Genomic DNA, 20299 nt, shown 5'->3' with positions numbered 1-20299 from the left:
TTTATTGGTCGGGAGCAATCACAGAGCGCGTCTCCCCCGACTTCGACACGCCCTTCATTCCATTTCCCAGACATTTCGGGCAGGTGGGGCAGGTAAACCCTGGACATCCGCATCTGTAACAGAAGAGATTACGCTGTGGGACTGGACACTCGAAATACGTATGTCCGGAGGCTTGACAGTTCCAACAGGTAAGTGTACTCTGTCTCTTTTCCGCTGTCCGTTTTTGGTTCACCTCTTCAACTATTATTACTTCTTCGTCCATTTGATCTCCCAGCTGTTCATCCAGATAAACCTCGTTCACCAGATATTGGCGGCGTGTTTGCTGTGGAATTTTGACAGTTGGGATAGAGTATTTCTCCTTTTTTAAATAATTTTTCTCTAATTCCTTACATTCATCTCTCAATTGATCAATGGTGTATATTTTCATGGCATATATTATATGGGATAGGTCTGGACGCAAGTTTCTCTTGACGATCCTTATCATGTCTGTTTCTGGCAGTGGTGTTCTTAATTTTGACCTAAGCTTTTTCATTGCATGAAAATAGTCATCAATTGATTCCCCTACTTTCTGTTTCCTTTCTTCTAAATCTCGGAGATATTCATACTGGCTACGACTTGATTTATATTGTTGCATTAAGGCCTCTTTTAGATCAGTCCAATTATATATATCTTGGTTTACAATCAGCACCCAAAACCACTCTTTAGCATCTCCCTTCAGTAGAAGTTGGAAGTCACGGATCACTTCACTCCAGGGACACCCGTATACACGTTGAAGATGTTCAATTCTGAATATGAAGTCTTCAACGTCTAATCCATCGGATCTACCATCGAAGGAGATGTTCCATTTGTCCACCACGATGGGGTATTTGTTACCAATAGCTGCTGCTGTTTGTTGTTTGGTAACAGGCATTCGATAATTATATTCCGGTTGATCGAATTCTAACCTTCGCTGAGCAGCATTTTCGTTGGAAGGTCGGGCCTTGATCGGGGCCCTATTTACCTGATCCTGTCCTCTAACTAAACCATATAGCCTGGACGAGCCTATACTACAGTTTTCTAATTCGGAATCATTTTGCCTACTGCCTATACTTAGTTTAGCGATTTCCTTCTGTATGTGCTCAAATCCTACCTGTATGCTCTGTTGGATTCTATCTTCTATTCTTTCCACCAACTGAGATCTACAGGTATTGTTAGCCTCTTCTATTAATGAATTCACCATTGCGGCGTATTTTTCAGGACTACTCCTAGGTCTGTTTGTCGAAAGTGGGATAGTCGGTGGTGGTCTTGTGAAGTCATGTTGGTATACTGATTGGGTTATTTTCCGTTACCGGTTTCTGATTACACCCAAATGGTCCTTGCAATGTGGGAGGTTGGCTGTTATTTGTTGGGTTGCTACCTGTGCTGGTTGAAGCCTTAGGAGAGCGTTCAATGGGCATTTTGTTGGTATTAGATAATTCTAAGATTTTTTCAAAAAAAAAAATAACCTTACGGTGTAATATGTGAGATTTTTATCAAATGTTTGTTGGTGTGAATAATGATAGATTGGTAATATATAGTTTTTTAGACCACTGGAATACAAAAAAAATCTTTGACGTATAAACAAACAATAACAAGACAATTACATATCAACATTGAGGAAGGTTCAAAAGGATAATTTATGGGATGGATATGTTCTTTACAGTTGGTGCTTTTATGCTGGTTATTAGCTCATTTTTTCTACTACAAACAATACATATACTAACGAACATCCAGAACAATTCTATAACTGGGTTTCGTATTACAGGGTTAAAGGATAATAATCGAGCAATCTGATTTGTTACGTACGGAGTCTCAATTTATTTCCTAGTAGATATGGTTTTGTTTCTGTAACTTGAAAGGAACAATTATAGAAATACTTCTAAGTTTCTCTTTCACGTTAACACGTCCTTTAAATCACTGGACGGAAAATTACAAAAACAAAATTTTACTATTTTTATCACCACAGTTATTGGGTAACCATGGCTCTGACCTGTTTTTTTTTTAAATTGGGCGCCATTACTGTTATGTTTCCTCCTTCAAAACGTGTCGGTCCCGGCTAATTTGTAAATGGGTCGTGGTTCAGCAACACTATGACACTTGAGGGCATAACAAGTAAACGAAAAACTGCAACAAAATGGACTAAACATACTAAAACAATTTGAACCAATAACCAACATTTTCGGGGGTCTAGAATACTAGCCCCCTTCATCACCCACCCAACCTAATGTTCCTCAGAACCCCTTTTTTCAGCACCAACGACATCTATTCCTTTGCCGCTACATATCCATCCTTATCCCTTTTCCCCTTCCTTCAAGACAAACTAACACATCATTTTCAATACTAATCTTACATTTATTACATATTAAAATGCTTAGACATACTAATTTATATAATATTAATTTTCTATCATGAAATTTGTTTTCTTTTTCTTTTCAGATTTAACTACAAATATTTAATAATAAAAAAAAATTTTAAAATTATGAAATTAAATTTACTGTATAATAATGCATTGCCTTTTTTAACACATTGGAAAATAATAAAAAAAAGAATTTGAAAATTTGCCTGGGTCTAACCTTAATTTTGTTATGTCCTACTTTAGAAATTCCTCACCAGTTAGAGCTCCTCCTAGTAATTATTTCTAATGGACTAACTTGCCTTGTTTAAGAGTAGATCCCTAATGCAATTCATTTAGTTACAAAATATATTATTAAAATTAGAATAAGCAAACAAAAAAAAATATATATATAAAATCTTAAAAGTAACAGAAAGCTAACTAGGACACACACAGACGCACAACAAAACATAAACTCGCCAATATCGAGCAACTCCTTAAAATATGCTATCACTTAGCTGTTTTTTTTTTTTTTTTGGATCCACTCCATAGACAAATGAAAATATAGACAACGAAATGCTCTCACCGTTTATATTCGAAAAAAATCGGATCAGCAGATGTCGTCCATATCGTTTCAGGGGTTTGAGTGGGAATTTTGAAGTCACTCAATTCAAAAATGTTAAAAATAACAAAAACTGTAGGATATTTGTCAGTTGAAAATTATTTCATAATAAAAGAAATGTGAAAAGTACGTGATGACATCGAAAAATATGGGAATATTCCAGTGAAATTCTTGAAAAACGATAAAATGTGTTTTCGAAGTCGAGTGGCTTGAACGCGTAAATCAGCATGTTGACTATGCAAAACATGATGAGAGCCATCTGGAAAAAAAGACAAAACTAACTTTTCGTTGTCTATATCTTCATTTGTCTATGGTATAGACAACGAAATGCTCTCACCGTTTATCTTCGAAAAAAATCGGATAAGCAGATGTCGTCCATATCGTTTCAGGGGTTTGAGTGGGAATTTTGAAGTCACTCAATTCAAAAATGTTAAAAATAACAAAAACTGTAGGATATTTGTCAGTTGAAAATTATTTTATAATAAAAGAAATGTGAAAAGTACGTGATGACATCGAAAAATATGGGAATATTCCAGTGAAATTCTTGAAAAACGATAAAATGTGTTTTCGAAGTCGAGTGGCTTGAACGCGTAAATCAGCATGTTGACTATGCAAAACATGATGAGAGCCATCTGGAAAAAAAGACAAAACTAACTTTTCGTTGTCTATATCTTCATTTGTCTATGCTCTCAGCTCGAGTTCCACCTTATCCACACGGTGAGCCACGGATACAAAGGTGCGCACCAAAATCCGGCGTACCACGTATGAAAACGCTTTGCTCCGATAATTCGAATTTTGTGGTTTCGTTATATTTGGCCAAAACAATTCGCTCTATTTATTCCACATTAAAAAAAAACACAGACGGTCTAAATCAAACACACTTACATTCAGATATATTCCGCACAAGTTAAAACTAATTATTCAAACTTGTATTTTTTTTTTCCAAAAGTTGACTTTAAAATTGTTTCAAAATTTAAAACGGTTTTTAATGATTCCAAATCTTTATGCGTTAACCGTATTATATATATATGTGTATTTATTATTTTTTTTATCAAGTTGAAATGAGTTGCTGCTTTTTCTACGACTTCTGAGCAAATAATTTGTATCGCCTTATACCACAGCCTATAAACTTACGATCATTGGTTGTTTTTCTCAAGTTATTTTTTTTTTTTTTTTTTTTTTTGAGAACATCATACTCTCTGATGCGCTTAGAATTGTTCCCTATTACCAACAAAATGTTCATCTTGAACAACGGTCCAAGTTCAATGGTCGCATGGCCTTGAAATGTTCATATTTTTTTGGCTCATTTTACGTGCGTAATTCTCTTACGTACGCTCTTCCATACTTCTACCCGACACATAACTCCAATACACAACCTTTCCAACACTGGCCTGTCAAAACGAACAAGTTCCACAAACAGCTGTTTTCATACCACTTGGTACTGGTGGTATCAGCAGCAATAAAATTAATACGGACAAATATAAAAATAAAAAAATATCGCGGGCAGAAAAAAACCCCAACAAGCAAATATATTCTGCTCGCATTCTTAGGCGAAGTAAAAATATTGTGGGCAGAAAAAAAGAAACCCCAAACCAGAAATTCAATTTTGCTGGCGTTCAAAGCACCGGCTGAGCACACGTCTTCCCACCCTCATGAAAATTGCATCATGTGATGCGTACCAGGAGATACGGCTTGAAAACCAGGTGCTGCACACAATTTGGACTCCTGCCCTTCTACCATAAGCCTGGATGGTATCCGTCACCTTCAGGTATTTAAAATATTCGGATTGGGCTAAGGTACCCAATTATGTTAGCCAGCGTTACAGTCGACTCTGCCTAACTGAAACTCGTTGGCTAACTATATGATTTTATTTATGTTTCAGGCATGAACTGTACAGGCTATGGCATATATACTGTCTAGCTTGTCTGTTGCTTATGCCGAGAAAATCGGAATGTTGTGCCCCAATCTCCTACCCGTCCCTTTTCCTTAATTCCAGCTGTCGTTTACTATCTCACTGCTACCCTCAACATAATTTTTCTTCAAATTAAAAAAAAACGAAAAGTTGTGTATAACCAATCTTAGGGGAAATAAAGTTGTCAGATGTAACTACAAACGTATCGTGGGAACAGGTTAGTTCGTGTACTTAATTCTGAGAGCAAACAACGTCATTCAGTTTATCGTGTGAACATGCTATAACTTCACGCTTTTAAGTTATTGATTTATGGGCAAGATCGAAATATAGCGATATCGACACTATGTCTTCCGCATTATTTGTAACGTTAACAAACATATACCCTACCGATACGCTTGTCGTCGTTAAGAATAATATTTATAGCTATAATAAAATGTCTCAATAAATGTATTAAATTTAAAACAAGTGATGGGGATTTAACGTTCTTCACTACAAACAACTTAGACAAATTACCTGCCATTTTTAATCATTCCTAATGCCCATCAATTTTGCAATTTAAACATGCTATATTTTTTTCTTCATTACCTGTGCTTCTCAAGAATGTTATTGAACGTCCTTCAATTTTTTGTCTTTGTTGGATGTAGGTTAATATCAGAAAATGTTGAGAAATGGCCCAAAGATCTTCACATTCGGTAGTTCATCAATGATGCAAGAAACATTGTCACGTCACAAAATTTTGAATGCATCAATCAGCATTTTTTTATTATGATAGTCGCTTGTCGTTTAAGAGCTTCTACATAATCCAGATGATTCGGAAACGATTGATCCAGAAAGTTGTTCCATTTTTCTTTAATTATTAAGGTTCTGAACCAATGATTGTTAATCCCTACAATCCATTTTGCATAACATATATTTTAATAAATTTCTTGCTAAATTCGCCAATTGGTTTAATTTTCTGAATACACGTTGAAACAGGCAAATTAACATTCATGGTTCAAATTCTGCGTAGTTTTCTACTTTGTTTCCTTTCACTCAATGATTTAACCAAACTTGCACTTGAATCTCTGCATCCATTTCGTTCTCTCTTGTATTGCTATCACACGGTAATTTATGGAAAACTAAGTCCTGTTTGACTTCTGCTCAGATTTTAAATCCTCCCTCGCATTCTACTTCCTCCCGTCATAACTTAATCCTTTTGTCAAATAAAAAACGTCAAAAACCCTCAGGCAATTAAATTTCTTTGCAGAAAGCCGGGAATAAAAAAGCTTGTATACAAAACTTAAGATAAATATTCCAAGCAGGCCACAATTTTTTTACTCGATCAAATTTGTCGAGAACTACACTTTTAGAAAAATAGACTGTTAAGAAACATTTTTGAATTTACTTCGCTTTTAGGTCTATTTTTTAGTGCACTAAGGAATTATAATGAATTTGCTGCCCAGTAATTAATTTCAATTTTAAGTCTTGCTTTTTCGAATTCGAGGATCGCCTAATCTTCTCTCTGCTAACACCAGCAAAACATATTCATTTAAAAACTGTAGACTTTTCGGTCTGTATTAATTAAAAATGCATATTCTTCCTTCCGTCTTGCCAGAATATGTATTTTTTATTTTCAAGAACCACGTTTATGAGCTGTTTTTACATTTAATTTATTCATATTAGTCCTCTCTTCTTTTTGTAGTCTTCTAGGTTCAAAGAACGCTTTGTGGTTGTTTCTGCTATTTTGGGAACTGGCTTCGGCAGATTGTTGACGGCATTCACTGAAAGTAAATAGTAAATAACTTATTATTGAGAGGCGTACACATAATGATGGAAACATAAATTTATGACTATTAACGTCTTAATAATATTTTATTATTGTCTCACTAATAAAACATTTTCCATAAACGAACGTTCATTAACTCATATCATATTAAGACAGTTCTATAACAGAGAACATGAAAGCTTTTACGTGTACTTTCTGATTTTAATTTAATGTATCAACTGTATAAATGTAGACGTACCAAAAAATTGGTTAACGACAAGTATCTAATTGTTATTAATCGCTTAAATCATAAAATCCTGCTAACATTACAATTTTTTTTTTGTTTCGTTTCGTTATTTATAAAATCTAATTACTATCATAACTAGCATAATGGGAAACTTTACTTCAACCAACTCATCGAGACATTCCTTTATTTGGGTTATTGCCCTGCATACAACAAACAATCGGCCCTATTATGGTTGTCGTCGGCGTCGCAAAATGAAGTCGAAGCGACAATAATGATATTAGGGTTGTCGTTTTTTGTCGATAGCGACAAATGATTGCTATTATAACTGTCGATACAACAGTCGACGTGAAGTCGATTTTTAAGAAAATCTGTCGCCGTAAAAAATTGTGACGACATTAACAACAGCAAAACAATTTGAAATGTTAGTTTCCGAATTGAATAAAAAAAACCATGTTTGCCAAAGGGTTTACCAAAAGTAATTTTACAGCTAATTTTAAATTAGATTGGAATCCATTGCTAAAAAATTAAATGTAAACGGTCACCGATTAGAGACTGGCAAGAAGTATATTAAAGTTAAAATTATTTTTGTATGTTTTTATTAGTTAGTTTTCTAAAGTTCGTCTAGGCTTGGAAAAATTAAAAATGTAAAACTAAAAAACAATTGTGCACAATAAGGGTGAAGCCAGCAGCACTGGAGGTGATATTTTTAAGGAAATGACTTTGTCGCTTTGGGAGAAGTCCTTCGCGAATGTAATGCAGTTTCAAACGTTACTGAATGCACCAGGTCGTGCATTTGGAGTAAAAAATACGGAAAACATAATTGTAACAGACGTTATAGATCATGAAAATGAGCCAGTGGAGAATGCTGATGACGAGACTGATGTAACTACTATCCAAAATTCTCGATCGCCCAAAAAAAAAACAATGATAAAAAATCATCAAGGAAAGAAGAAACTATTGAATTCTTGAAAGAGCAGTATAAACTTTTGGAACAACACAGTCAAGAGTCAGGCAATGCAAACATATTTGTTTGCTGGCTTAGCACTCGCCGCTGCTCTACTAATACATTCTCCACTTCATCCTCACTTGAACTTAAGCTATGTAACGCATTTATAATATCCATTGTTTCACTATATTTTTTATTTTTCCGAAAGAGACGAAATTAGAATTCAAAATAAAAACAAATTTTTATCTTATTTTGTCAATAACAAGGGATTGTTGCCAACGCCTTTTTTAGTTGTTGCCAACTTTTATTTTAAACTGTCGATGTCGCTTCCATGCCTTAGCGTAATACCATTTTTGAATCGAAGCGACGGTGAGGGCGACTTGCACATAAAGTCGACGACGACTATAGAAACGAAAACCGTAATTGGGCCGAATATTTTAGGTCAATTGTTTGTTGATACTGAGGAACAATAATATTAGAAATTAACTAATTATATAGTATGTTTTAGTGTTTTAGTTTAAACATTAAAAAAAAAATATTTTATTAAATAAATTCGAGGAATCAACTGTTCTTGACAAGATTTGGATGTCGACACTCTTACACGGTTTCTTTTTCGCTTAGTTATATAATCAAAACAAAAGGAAACGAACGAGATTATCCACTTGATTGACTTTTGTTGTATCACTATCAAATTAGTCACCTTATATTCTTGGGGTTTCCCAAGGCGTCGGTCAAATCGTTCCCTCCATTGTTTTCGGCAAAGCTGCATGTTACGTTCAGCATCCTTCTGCTTTTCATCAACAAAATTTATATTTCTGAATTCATTGTACATACACAAATCAGAGATGGGAATCTATTTTTTATACAGCGCAATTTAACCAGGTAAAATACAGAAAATGCAGACATGGGTATGTTTATTTGAAATGACTTTATCTTAATTTTACTATGTATTATTCATGGTAATTATGAATTAAAGAACACTTAAAAGTGTTTCCGTTTTAATATCCACGCTGAAGATAATGATTGCCGAGTATTTAGAATAAACTAATGATTTCCGAACGAATTGACAAAAAGCGTTTCCAAAGTTTTCATTCTAATTATTGTTTTTTATGATCAATATAACAAATAAATAAAAAGACATGAATTGAACATAATATTACTTCCTACATTATTTTTAATAAGTTAATACAAGAAGCTAAATTTTGCAATGAGTATTGCACTGTTTCGTTTTCAATGTTATGTCAACCAGCCGAGTAGTTTTGAGATATCATGGGTAGTGATAGTGAACTATATAGTATAAGTTTATACGAAGAAATAGAAATACTAATTGCAAAAATGTGGAAGAGGCGCTACTTGAACCCTCCATTTAAACTTTAAAACCGCCGATTAACTTTTTCTTAGTTTTACCTTTACTTTCATAATCAGACGGATTTTTCCGTGTGAACTACAGCTGGAATTATTCCGAGTGTACAAAATACTTTGTACATATTTTTGAGTGCGTTTGAGGCGCTCGAAAAAACTAGTAATAAACAAAAAATATTCTAAAATTACATATTTCCCAGCCGCCATAAAATACCACATGTGAACAATTCGGTGATCTTGTGCGCTGACGCATACGATAATGTGTGAGATAATAAAGGTTATGACCCACGCACATGTATCGATGCGCTCAGTAGATGCACAAGACCACTGGAATGAAATGTCAAGCAGCCCTGCAATGTTCTCCATTCAATATTAGAATAGATAAGAATAATTTTGTGGCTGCGATTAGGTTAAGTTAGATTAGTTTTTGTAGCACTTAAGAAACATATTTTTGAAATAAACTCAGAATTGAATCAACAACCAAACCATTCGGTTGGTTTTCTTTTCTCACTATTACATTGAACCTCCGAGCAGGATCCGAATAAAGAAAAGAGTTGACAATCTAAGAGGGAGATTGGACTCTATTCTAATTTACACCGAGAGAGGGAAAATTTATCAGGCAACAAGACAATGCTGGGTCAGAAAGAGACTTCAACAGGGAAAACTGTGGTAGCGGTGTCACACGTACTGATGGCGATTTGATTTTAGATAAAAACAGAAGCGGCGAGACTATAAGTCCGTATCCCCAGGTGGACGAATCGTTTAAATAGCCGCCACTGACAAATTTCGAGAAAGGACCCAACCATGTACAGGAAATGAAGTTGGGCACAAACCATTAAGGGAGGTTTTGGCTTCTTCGGAGGAAACCCGTAGAGTAGCCGAAGCCGAGAGTAATGAACTCGCTGCGAAAATTAAAGACAATACTAGCAAATGTGAAAGAGTTGGAGTAAAAGACCTCATTACTGATGCCGCCGTTTAACTTTTTCTTAGTTTTACCTTTACTTTCATAATCAGACGGATTTTTCCGTGTGAACTACAGCTGGAATTATTCCGAGTGTACAAAATACTTTGTACATACTTTTGAGTGCGTTTGAGGCGCTCGAAAAAACTAGTAATAAACAAAAAATATTCTAAAATTACATATTTCCCAGCCGCCATAAAATACCACATGTGAACAATTCGGTGATCTTGTGCGCTGACGCATACGATAATGTGTGAGATAATAAAGGTTATGACCCACGCACATGTATCGATGCGCTCAGTAGATGCACAAGACCACTGGAATGAAATGTCAAGCAGCCCTGCAATGTTCTCCATTCAATATTAGAATAGATAAGAATAATTTTGTGGCTGCGATTAGGTTAAGTTAGATTAGTTTTTGTAGTACTTAAGAAACATATTTTTGAAATAAACTCAGAATTGAATCAACAACCAAACCATTCGGTTGGTTTTCTTTTCTCACTATTACATTGAACCTCCGAGCAGGATCCGAATAAAGAAAAGAGTTGACAATCTAAGAGGGAGATTGGACTCTATTCTAATTTACACCGAGAGAGGGAAAATTTATCAGGCAACAAGACAATGCTGGGTCAGAAAGAGACTTCAACAGGGAAAACTGTGGTAGCGGTGTCACACGTACTGATGGCGATTTGATTTTAGATAAAAACAGAAGCGGCGAGACTATAAGTCCGTATCCCCAGGTGGACGAATCGTTTAAATAGCCGCCACTGACAAATTTCGAGAAAGGACCCAACCATGTACAGGAAATGAAGTTGGGCACAAACCATTAAGGGAGGTTTTGGCTTCTTCGGAGGAAACCCGTAGAGTAGCCGAAGCCGAGAGTAATGAACTCGCTGCGAAAATTAAAGACAATACTAGCAAATGTGAAAGAGTTGGAGTAAAAGACCTCATTACTGATGCTGAAGTTTTTGGCTGGAGTAGCAGGAGATTTTGTACGCAATAGATCTAAGAAGGCCTCATTACTGAAGCAGAAGTTTTTAGCTGTAGTAGCAGGAGATTGAAAATGAGCTATTTGAGCTTGCAACTCAAAGGACTTAATAGCAAGTTTATGTAATTATGCTCAATTTTGAATCACGAGATATCTGAATACACCAACATACAATTTTTTAAAATAACAAATTAAGAAATAGCATGGGAGAACTAATGATAAAACCTCGGCGTCAATATCTCCAATTCTCGGTGAGATTTTCAAAGCTTGTCTGTGCCTATCCTACATACCGTAACTATGGAGGAATGTTACGGTTACATCCTAAAAGTTGGGAAACCAAGTCACTCAGGACTACAGACCAGTCCGTCTATCATCTTTTACATTAGAAAGGCTGATAGACATAGAAATCTGATCTCTACTACCCACGACTGTCATTAGCAGTGTTCAACATGCTTACATTAAAGGAAAATCTTTTGAAACAGCGCAATACGATGTTGTAGGGTTCATTGAGAAAAACATCAATGACTCCCTGTTTATCTTGGCGGCTTGCCTTGATATTGAGGAAGCCTTCAAAAACGTCACATTAGAATCCTTTCATGATTCCCTTTTAAGACTTAGGTTACCTCAATTCCTCATAAATTGGATTGATACAATGCTTAGTAGCAGAATTATCAACTCAAGCATTGGGGAAATATCCGTCAAGAAATCGGTCATCAGATGCACGCCGCAAGGCGGTGTTCTATCACCATTGCTCTGGCTTCTGGTTATCAATCTATGAGTATATGATAGATTTAGGGAAACTGGGACAAAGGTAGTCGCTTATGCTGATGATGTTGTCCTGTTGATTCCTGCAAACTATTTTTGATCTGATGCAGCTCTAGTCACCTTATCAAGGTGGTCACGGCGCAATTTCTAAACGTAAACTCATCAAAGACAGAGCCCGTCCTCTTTACGACGAAACGTAAATGTCCTTCTTTTATACCACCGATGCTAGATGGGGTCGCGCTAAACCTCCTTTCTGAAGCTAAATACTTCGGCACTATCCTCGACCGCCAACTAAGCTGGAAGAGGAACACCGAGCAAGCGAAGAGAGTCTTGATTGCACTTTATTCTGGTGGCATTCCATGAGAAAATCATCTTACTTACGTCACATTGACAAAGTTAAACGGAGCACACCTCCAGCTGCACTGGACACCCTACTGTGCTTAAGCCCACTAAGCATGCACGTACAGGAACAAGCAATTAGGTGTGCACTTAGACTCAAAGAACTAAACCAATGGCGCAGTCAATCCTTTGAACATTCTGCGATCCTAGGGCGTGTAAGGAATGTGGGAGAGGAAGCCACGCTAGTGATAATATTTCACCATGGTCCTTGGAAAACGCTGGGTTGTCCATCAACCTCTGTTGGGTTCCTGGTCATTACAATATTCCAGACAACGAGACTGTAGACGAATTGGCTAGGCTAGGATCAGAATCGACTACCATTGAAGTTGAGAACTTTGTCGAACCACTCCTGTGCCACTTGCTACAGGTAATTCATAAACACTACTCGGAGGGAATTCAACAAAAATGGCTGGACGAAAGAGGATGCAACATCTACATAAGAATCTGTCATTGTCTAAACCTGACTTAAAACTTGTGGTGGGTATAGATTATCCGATCGATTAATCGTTGTTTGATAAATCGGAGAATTTTTTTCGAATAATTTTTTCAATTAAAAAAAATTCATTCGGAGAATGAATAATCGATTAATTTAAACCGATTAAACGATCTAAGATACTTTAAATAAACTCTAATTTTTTATATAAATGTAATACCAAGGCTGATCGGCCTGGTTTAGCCGATGGCGGCTTTGGTATACTTATAAGTTTATGTTTAACTTTCATGACGCACATTCATTTGAAGAAAATTTAGAATTTATATGAAACAAAAGAATAATCGATCAATTTAAACCGATTAAACGATCTACGATACTTTAAATAAATTCTAATTTTTTATATAAATGTAATACCGAGGCTGATCGGCCTGGCATAGCCGATGGCGGCTTTAGTATACTTCTAAGTTTATGTTTAACTTTCATGACGCACATTCATTTGAAGAAAATTTAGAATTTATATGAAATAAATATAAATTAAATTCAATAATTTGTTAAGGAAAACATAAAAACACAAAAACTTTTATGTTTGTCCCAATGTTTACAAACGTGTATGTTCCTCATTATTTATCATTTGCTCCAAGCGCATGATACTATTATTGATGAAGAACCAATAACATCTGATAAAGTCACAACTGGTTCTATAATTTGTAGTACAGAGAAGATGGAGAGAGAGGCAGAGAGATGGATCACGCCGTGTACGATCTCTTCCAGCCGAGAAGGTTACCACCACAATTTACGTTGGAAGATGTTGCACATGTCATCAGAAGCGCAGTCATTCAAAGCGCTTGGTCCTGACGGAATCTCTTTGGTGATATTGAAGCAACTGGTTGAAGCAGGAGTTGAGTATCTTACAAAGTTCCTGTCGTTAGCCACCCTGATGGTTCCCGATGCCTGGAAAATGGGCGGGGTGATCCCGCTACTGAAGCCCTGAAGAGTGTGTTTCCCTGTAGCTGATCATCAACACGGATACCGAAAATTGCTCAGCACAACAACAGCTTTTTCCGCCATTTCCACACATGTCAGCAGAGGTCTCAACCAGAAGAGGCCGTGCGATAGAACAGTTATGGTGACACTTGATTTATCAAATGCCTTTGATACAGTCAATCATGCCACACTGTTCGAGGACATTGAGCGCACCTCCCTCCGGCCAAGTTTGAAATGTTAGATAGTAAACTACATGTGTGGATGCCAGTCGTACTTGGAATTCAGAAGCAAGAAATCTAGCATCCGTAGAGTTAAACAGGGAGTTCCCCAATGTGGGGTGATATCTTCCGAATTGTTTAACCCCTACCTTTCTGATATTCCACGCCCCAGACGGCATAGAGATTATAACGTACGCAGATGATTGTACGGTCGTGGTGTCCGGATGCATTATTGATGACATTTGCGATCGTTTAAACGATTACCTTGTTGAACTTATCGCCATTTTCACTGCGAGGAATATGACGATATCCGCCACAAAATCGACGGCCACACTTTTCACCACATGGACTGCGAAAATGAGGCTACTTTGAATGTACGTCCGCGAATACCACAGCTATCGCCGACAACATTAGAAGTAGGAACAGGGTCCTCAAGTCTATGGTCGGCAGTACTTGGGGAGCTGATAAGGAAGCCTTGTTGACCTCTTATAACGCGATAGGCCGGTCTGTGGTAAACTATGAGGCTCCGGTGTGGTCCGCCAGCGCCAGTGCTGCGCAGTTTAAAAAAATTCAGTCCTGCTAGAATTCTGCCCTTAGAACCGCAACAGGGTGCCTCCTCATGACACCTATCGATCACCTACATGAGGAAGCGAAGGTCTTACCGGTACGACAGCATAACAAAATGCTGTCAATGCAATACCTGCTTGGGTGTAATAGACAAACCAGAGTAGTTTTGGCTCAATTACGATCCGGATGGTGCAGAGGCCTAAATTTCTACTGGGCCCGGATTAACAGCGATGTGCAGAACATCTGCCCAGCTTGTGGCACAGGCCCACATGACACGCTGCATATATTTGGCTGTCCAGCCAATCCTACTCACCTAACTCCAGTCTCGTTATGGACACAACCCATACAGGTTGCATCCTTTTTGAGACTTGACTTAAAGGCAGAACCAGATCGAATGGAGTCAGAAAAGTGAAACAGAACGAACACAGATGTATGAGATACCTGAAAAGAACAGTTTTAAATTTTTTCAGTATTGCGATTTCAATCTGCAAATCGAGTTCAATCCTCAGCACATGTGGAATTATGATTATTAAGATACAAACGCTTGTCTATATCAGCTCCAGGCACGTCAACTATATAAGACAATTGATTGAGAAGAGAAAACCAACCGAATGGTTTGGCTGTTGATTCAATTCTGATTTTATTTTTAAATACATGTTCCTTACGTACTACTGAAATTAATCTAACTTAACCTAGTCGCAGCCACACAATTGTTCTTATCTATTCTAATATTGAATGGAGAACATTGCAGGGCTGCTTGTAATTTCATTCTAGTGGTCTTGTGCATCTACTGAGCGCATCGATATCTGTGCGTGTGGGTCATAACCTTTATTATCTCACACATTATCGTATGCGTCAGCGCACAAGATCGCCGAATTCTTCACATGTGATATTTTATGGCGGCTGGGAAATATTTAATTTTAGAACATTTATCTTTTATTGCTACATTTTCCCAGCGCCTCAATCGCACTCAAAAGTATGTACAAAGTATTTTGTACATTCTCCCGGGCGGCTTAAAACGTGTATGTTAATAGTGGACTGTATTTTTATAAAGTTGAATAAATGTTTACTATAAAATATTTAAATATAAAAATATGAAAAGAAAACTAACTATATATGTTCAAACAATATAAATATTCAATTAAGTAACTGCTTCCAGGAAACGACTCCAACGTTTAATCCAGCCTCTCTTGCCGATTCCACCACCTTTATCTGCCGGCTTCATTCTCCATACCGCATTAATAGTCCATCGATGCAGACCGCCATCATTCACGTCGGAAAGGATTACCATTGGCTCCATGGTACGCTCTGCTTTGTCGTCTTCCGTTCTTAAGGTTATGCGTGGCTTGTAACTGAGTTCTCTCTGGTGATATACTTCCGAAACCAGAGACATTTCTTTGGCTTTTTCTAATTCATCTATGCATTCTTTTCCTGCAAATTTGCCACATTCGTAGACAATTTTTGGATCTTCTGTGGGTGGCAGCTTTTCTTCTTTTTCCTCTTCTGCAATAAGACTATTTATTACTTTTCTTACAGAACGTTCGTCCTCATTGCCATTGCATCGATTGTTTTTTAATAAATTGAGAGGTTCCTCCCGAAATGGTTTTCTATATGTCAGCGCTGACACGACACCAGAATGTTCTTCTTCTTCCCGTTCCTCAAAATGAGGACTTGCCGGCGGGAAGTACTTCACAATATTTCCTTCTGAACATCGAATCTGTTTTAGATTAACAGCATTATGTCCCTTTCTTACACTTTCTAGTTGCTTGGACAGGTCATCTTTCTCAGCTTCCAAGACTTGCCGCGCTCTTTCCGAGCTAGCCAATTTTTCATTGACTTTCTCTAACATCGTTTTCAGATGTTGCACTTGATCTTTCTGAACACGATGTTTTTTCTTCGAATTGTTCATCTTTTGCCCGCAGGTTTTCTTCAGATTTGGCGAGCAGATATTTTTCGTGGGCCTTCGCATTTCTCAATATCGTTTCACTTTTTTCCACTTCGATTATTAGTTGAGAACGCAATTCGATTGCTTGTCCCTGCAGAGATTGTAAATTATTTTCATAGGCTTGCATTTGTTCGTGCAAACCATCTTCCAATTCTCTGTCGTAATCTTCCTTTGTTTCGACATAGTTGAGTTGTCTGTTTTCTTCCACTTGCTCTTCCCAAGTTAAATAGTAACATTTCAGCGAGAGTGTCCATCGTAATGGGGGTTTCATCGAATCTTCGATTTCTTCGTCGATGTCCAAGTCTGTGTTATTGCGACTCCGGGTTGCTAAAAGCTTCATTGCCGATAACATACACACATCTACATCACAGGGTAATGTCTTCATATGGGTTGGAAGATGTTTTTGGTGTACCCTCAAGTACCGTCGTAACTGGTAATATGTATTTTCTACCAGTACCTTCCATGCCGCGACGTGTTTCACCTTTTCAAAGGCTGACGTCGACGTTAACAGCTGGAAATAGTCTGCCAAAGTGGCGATAGCTTCTTCCATTTTTTTATACATTTTTAATTTAGATGGGTCCATTTGTCCTCTTTTCAAAACTTTTTTATATTGCCTTCTTGGCTTTTATCTATTTTTTTTTTGATTTGTTTCTTTTTTATTTTGGACTTTTGATGTCCTCTTTTCAAATTTGTATTTTTTTTTTGTTTTATTGGGACTTTTGTTGTCCTCTTTTCGTTGTTTTTTTTTTTTTTAATTTGCCCCGTGGGTCTTTGTTTTTAAATATATATGTTTAAATTTTGCCCTTATGGCTCTTTATAATTTTATCCCTCAACGGATTTTTATTGGTAGCTATTCTCCTCTTTTTTTTTTTTTTGAAGAATAGCTACTTCTGCTTGTAGTGAGTCTCTTACCACTGGTGGGGGAAAACTCTTACTATTTTCTTTTTGTGGTCGCTAATTCGTTTCACTTTGACAAAAGTGAAGGCTCGATTGACCAATGAGTGAGAAGAGAAAACCAACCGAACGGTTTGGTTGTTGTTTCAATTCTTTGTATCCGGCTCGAAGGACCAATGAGTGAGAAGAGAAAACCAACCGAATGGTTAGGCTGTTGATTCAATTATGATTTTATTTTAAAATACATGTTCCTTACGTACTACTGAAACTAATCTAACTTAACCTAGTCGCAGCCACACAATTGTTCTTATCTATTCTAATATTGAATGGAGAACATTGCAGGGCTGCTTGTAATTTCATTCTAGTGGTCTTGTGCATCTACTGAGCGCATCGATATCTGTGCGTGTGGGTCATAACCTTTATTATCTCACACATTATCGTATGCGTCAGCGCACAAGATCGCCGAATTCTTCACATGTGATATTTTATGGCGGCTGGGAAATATTTAATTTTAGAACATTTATCTTTTATTGCTACATTTTCCCAGCGCCTCAATCGCACTCAAAAGTATGTACAAAGTATTTTGTACAACAATATTTGGTATTTTGACGATTTTAACAACATTTTCTAACGGAATTACTTCTACTTATATAGAACAATTGCTATATAAGTCAAATTTTTTCTTTAGCACCTATCCTCACACTATTCGTTATTTTGATGATTATAGCCAACTTTATACAGAATTAGATTGGACACTCCTAGTAGTAGAAGTAACGCATACCCCAAATACTGGAATTTCGGCATTTACAGACATATTTTTACATGGGTTACTTTCAAAATTGTGGAGTTTTTTTACTTGTTTTTGAAGAGACGCCTTTGAAAGACACCAGAAAGAAAATGTTTAATTTTTTTAACTAAAACTATTGCTGGAATATGCCCTTCTGAATATTCCTACCATCTCTGTGAATTACCTACAGATTTCTCTTCAGAAGACATAGATCAAATACGCAGGGTAAGCCTAATTTAGGAAGGTGTTGTTTGTACGAACTTCCCAAAAATATGAAAATGACAGTCCAATGTTATGCAAAAACTATACAGTTTAAGTTTATATATCTGATACAATTGAGATCGCGTTTAGACAGTAAGGTTCGATATGCATTTTCAGAATGTAGATCTTTTTTCAAAATTGTAGTACCAGAAAAAAATTTCCAAATTAGTTTTTATTATTTTTATACCCTCCGCCAAACCCAACAAAGTATATATATTCTTGATCAGCGTAAAATTATAAGACGATTTAGCCCTGTCCGTTCGTCTGTCTGTCTGTTGTAATCACGCTACAGTCTAAACGAATTATGATAGGAAGCTAAAATTTTGCACAGATCTCTCTTTTGTCTGCAGGCAGGTCAAGTTCGAAGATGGGCTATATCGGTCCACGATATCGTATAGCCCCCATATAACGGTACCCCCGATATTCGGTATTTTGATGATGTTACCCATCGGAATTGTCTGAAAATCCACACAAGGAGTTCCTCGGCAGAGAATTATCTATATAGGTCCACGATATCGTATAGCCCTCATATAACGGTACCCCCGATATTCGGTATTTTGATGTTTTTAGCCATATTTTTCAACGGAATGGTCACAAGGGGTTCTTTGTGAGCACTTTACCCCCCGACAGAGAATTCTCTATATAGGTTAACGATAACGTATAGCTCCCATATAACGATACCCCGCGATCTTCGGTGTTTTGAAAATCCATACAAGGAGTTCCTTGTGAGTACTTTACACGCAGACATAGATTTGTCTTTATAGGTCCACAATATCGTATATCCCCCCATATCGGCACCTTCCTATATTAGATATTTTAAAGATTTTAAAAGAATTTTTAATGGATTTTATTTTTTTTTTTGAAAATTTTCTAATTTGTTCCAAATGGTGGAGGGTATTCAAAGTTTTTTTTTTCTTTGAGTTATGACAAACCCAGATGTTCAAAAGAACATAATTTTTACACATAATATTTTTAGTCTTTGTTATTTAATAGTTTTGTTCTATGTCAGCATATAACTAACCTAATATAATTTTGGTTTCAGTGTTTATTTTAAGCAAGTCAATAACCCAAATAAAGAAACAACTCGATTAGTTTCACAATTGCATGGGCTATTGGCTGAAGTATTTTATTGCTTACTTTGCATTTAATGGTAGTTGTATTGATATTCAAAATGTATAAATACCAAGCGAAAATAAAGATTCTTGGTAGATTACAAGAAATTGTAAACATGAAAAGGTTACACAATTCAAGTGTTGTGTATATCTACTTGTATTTATATTAATAAACTTTTTTTGGTGACCCCGACGTGATCCTGACAAGGATTACTTAATTCACTTATAAATTTTGAATTTCCCCCCACCAGTGGTAAGGAATTTGAAATATTTATTTGTGATAGGAGCTAGTTACGTACAACTAGTAGCACCATCCAAGAGCCAGAAACATCTGGAGAAGAAGCCAGTTCCAGCCAGTTCAGGCCAAGCTGCACCCTGTCAGACAGTGGCTGTAATTGAAAAACTGTGGACACACGTGGAAGATATTCACTTCAAAATTTTCGAGAACTTTGACGACCCAACGTTGATGGGGTACGATGCATCAGCATACGTTCTCTTAGAGGAGGAGACGTTAAGGTTCAAAGAAAAAATATCGACGCTAACACAGGTCGATCATTCGTCGTCTCAGCAAATATTAGGCGGGAACTTGGCAAATCAAGTTAATCTGCCAAAAATTACAATCCCACAATTTAATGGGGATTGTTCGAAGTGGCAAACGTTTGCTGAAATTTTTGGGAAAATGATCAACGAGCAAGCCTTCTCACAAGTCCAAAAAATGTGGTATCTCAAGGCCAACGTAACTGGGGAAGCCGAGAAACTCATAAGGCACCTCGAGCTGATCGAGCCGAATTACGACACTGCCT

At 36.7% G+C, this 20299-nt stretch overlaps 1 protein-coding gene across 1 annotated transcript in view; it reads right to left on the bottom strand.

Moving 5' to 3' along the window:
- Positions 1-6457: 6457 nt before the first annotated feature.
- LOC101894122 (RNA polymerase-associated protein Rtf1) overlaps positions 6458-20299 on the bottom strand; it is a 114865-nt gene continuing 101023 nt past the window's right edge. Inside the window, exon 4 of the mRNA XM_059124971.1 lies at positions 6458-6644. Coding sequence (XP_058980954.1) covers positions 6538-6644 — 107 coding nt within the window. The 3' untranslated portion in view covers positions 6458-6537. The remainder of the gene's footprint in view (positions 6645-20299) is intronic.

The sequence above is a fragment of the Musca domestica genome, unplaced genomic scaffold, assembly GCF_030504385.1.
Source record: "Musca domestica strain aabys unplaced genomic scaffold, Musca_domestica.polishedcontigs.V.1.1 31, whole genome shotgun sequence".
In the NCBI taxonomy this organism is placed as follows: domain Eukaryota; kingdom Metazoa; phylum Arthropoda; class Insecta; order Diptera; family Muscidae; genus Musca; species Musca domestica.
This window is presented reverse-complemented; position numbering and strand designations above follow the sequence as displayed.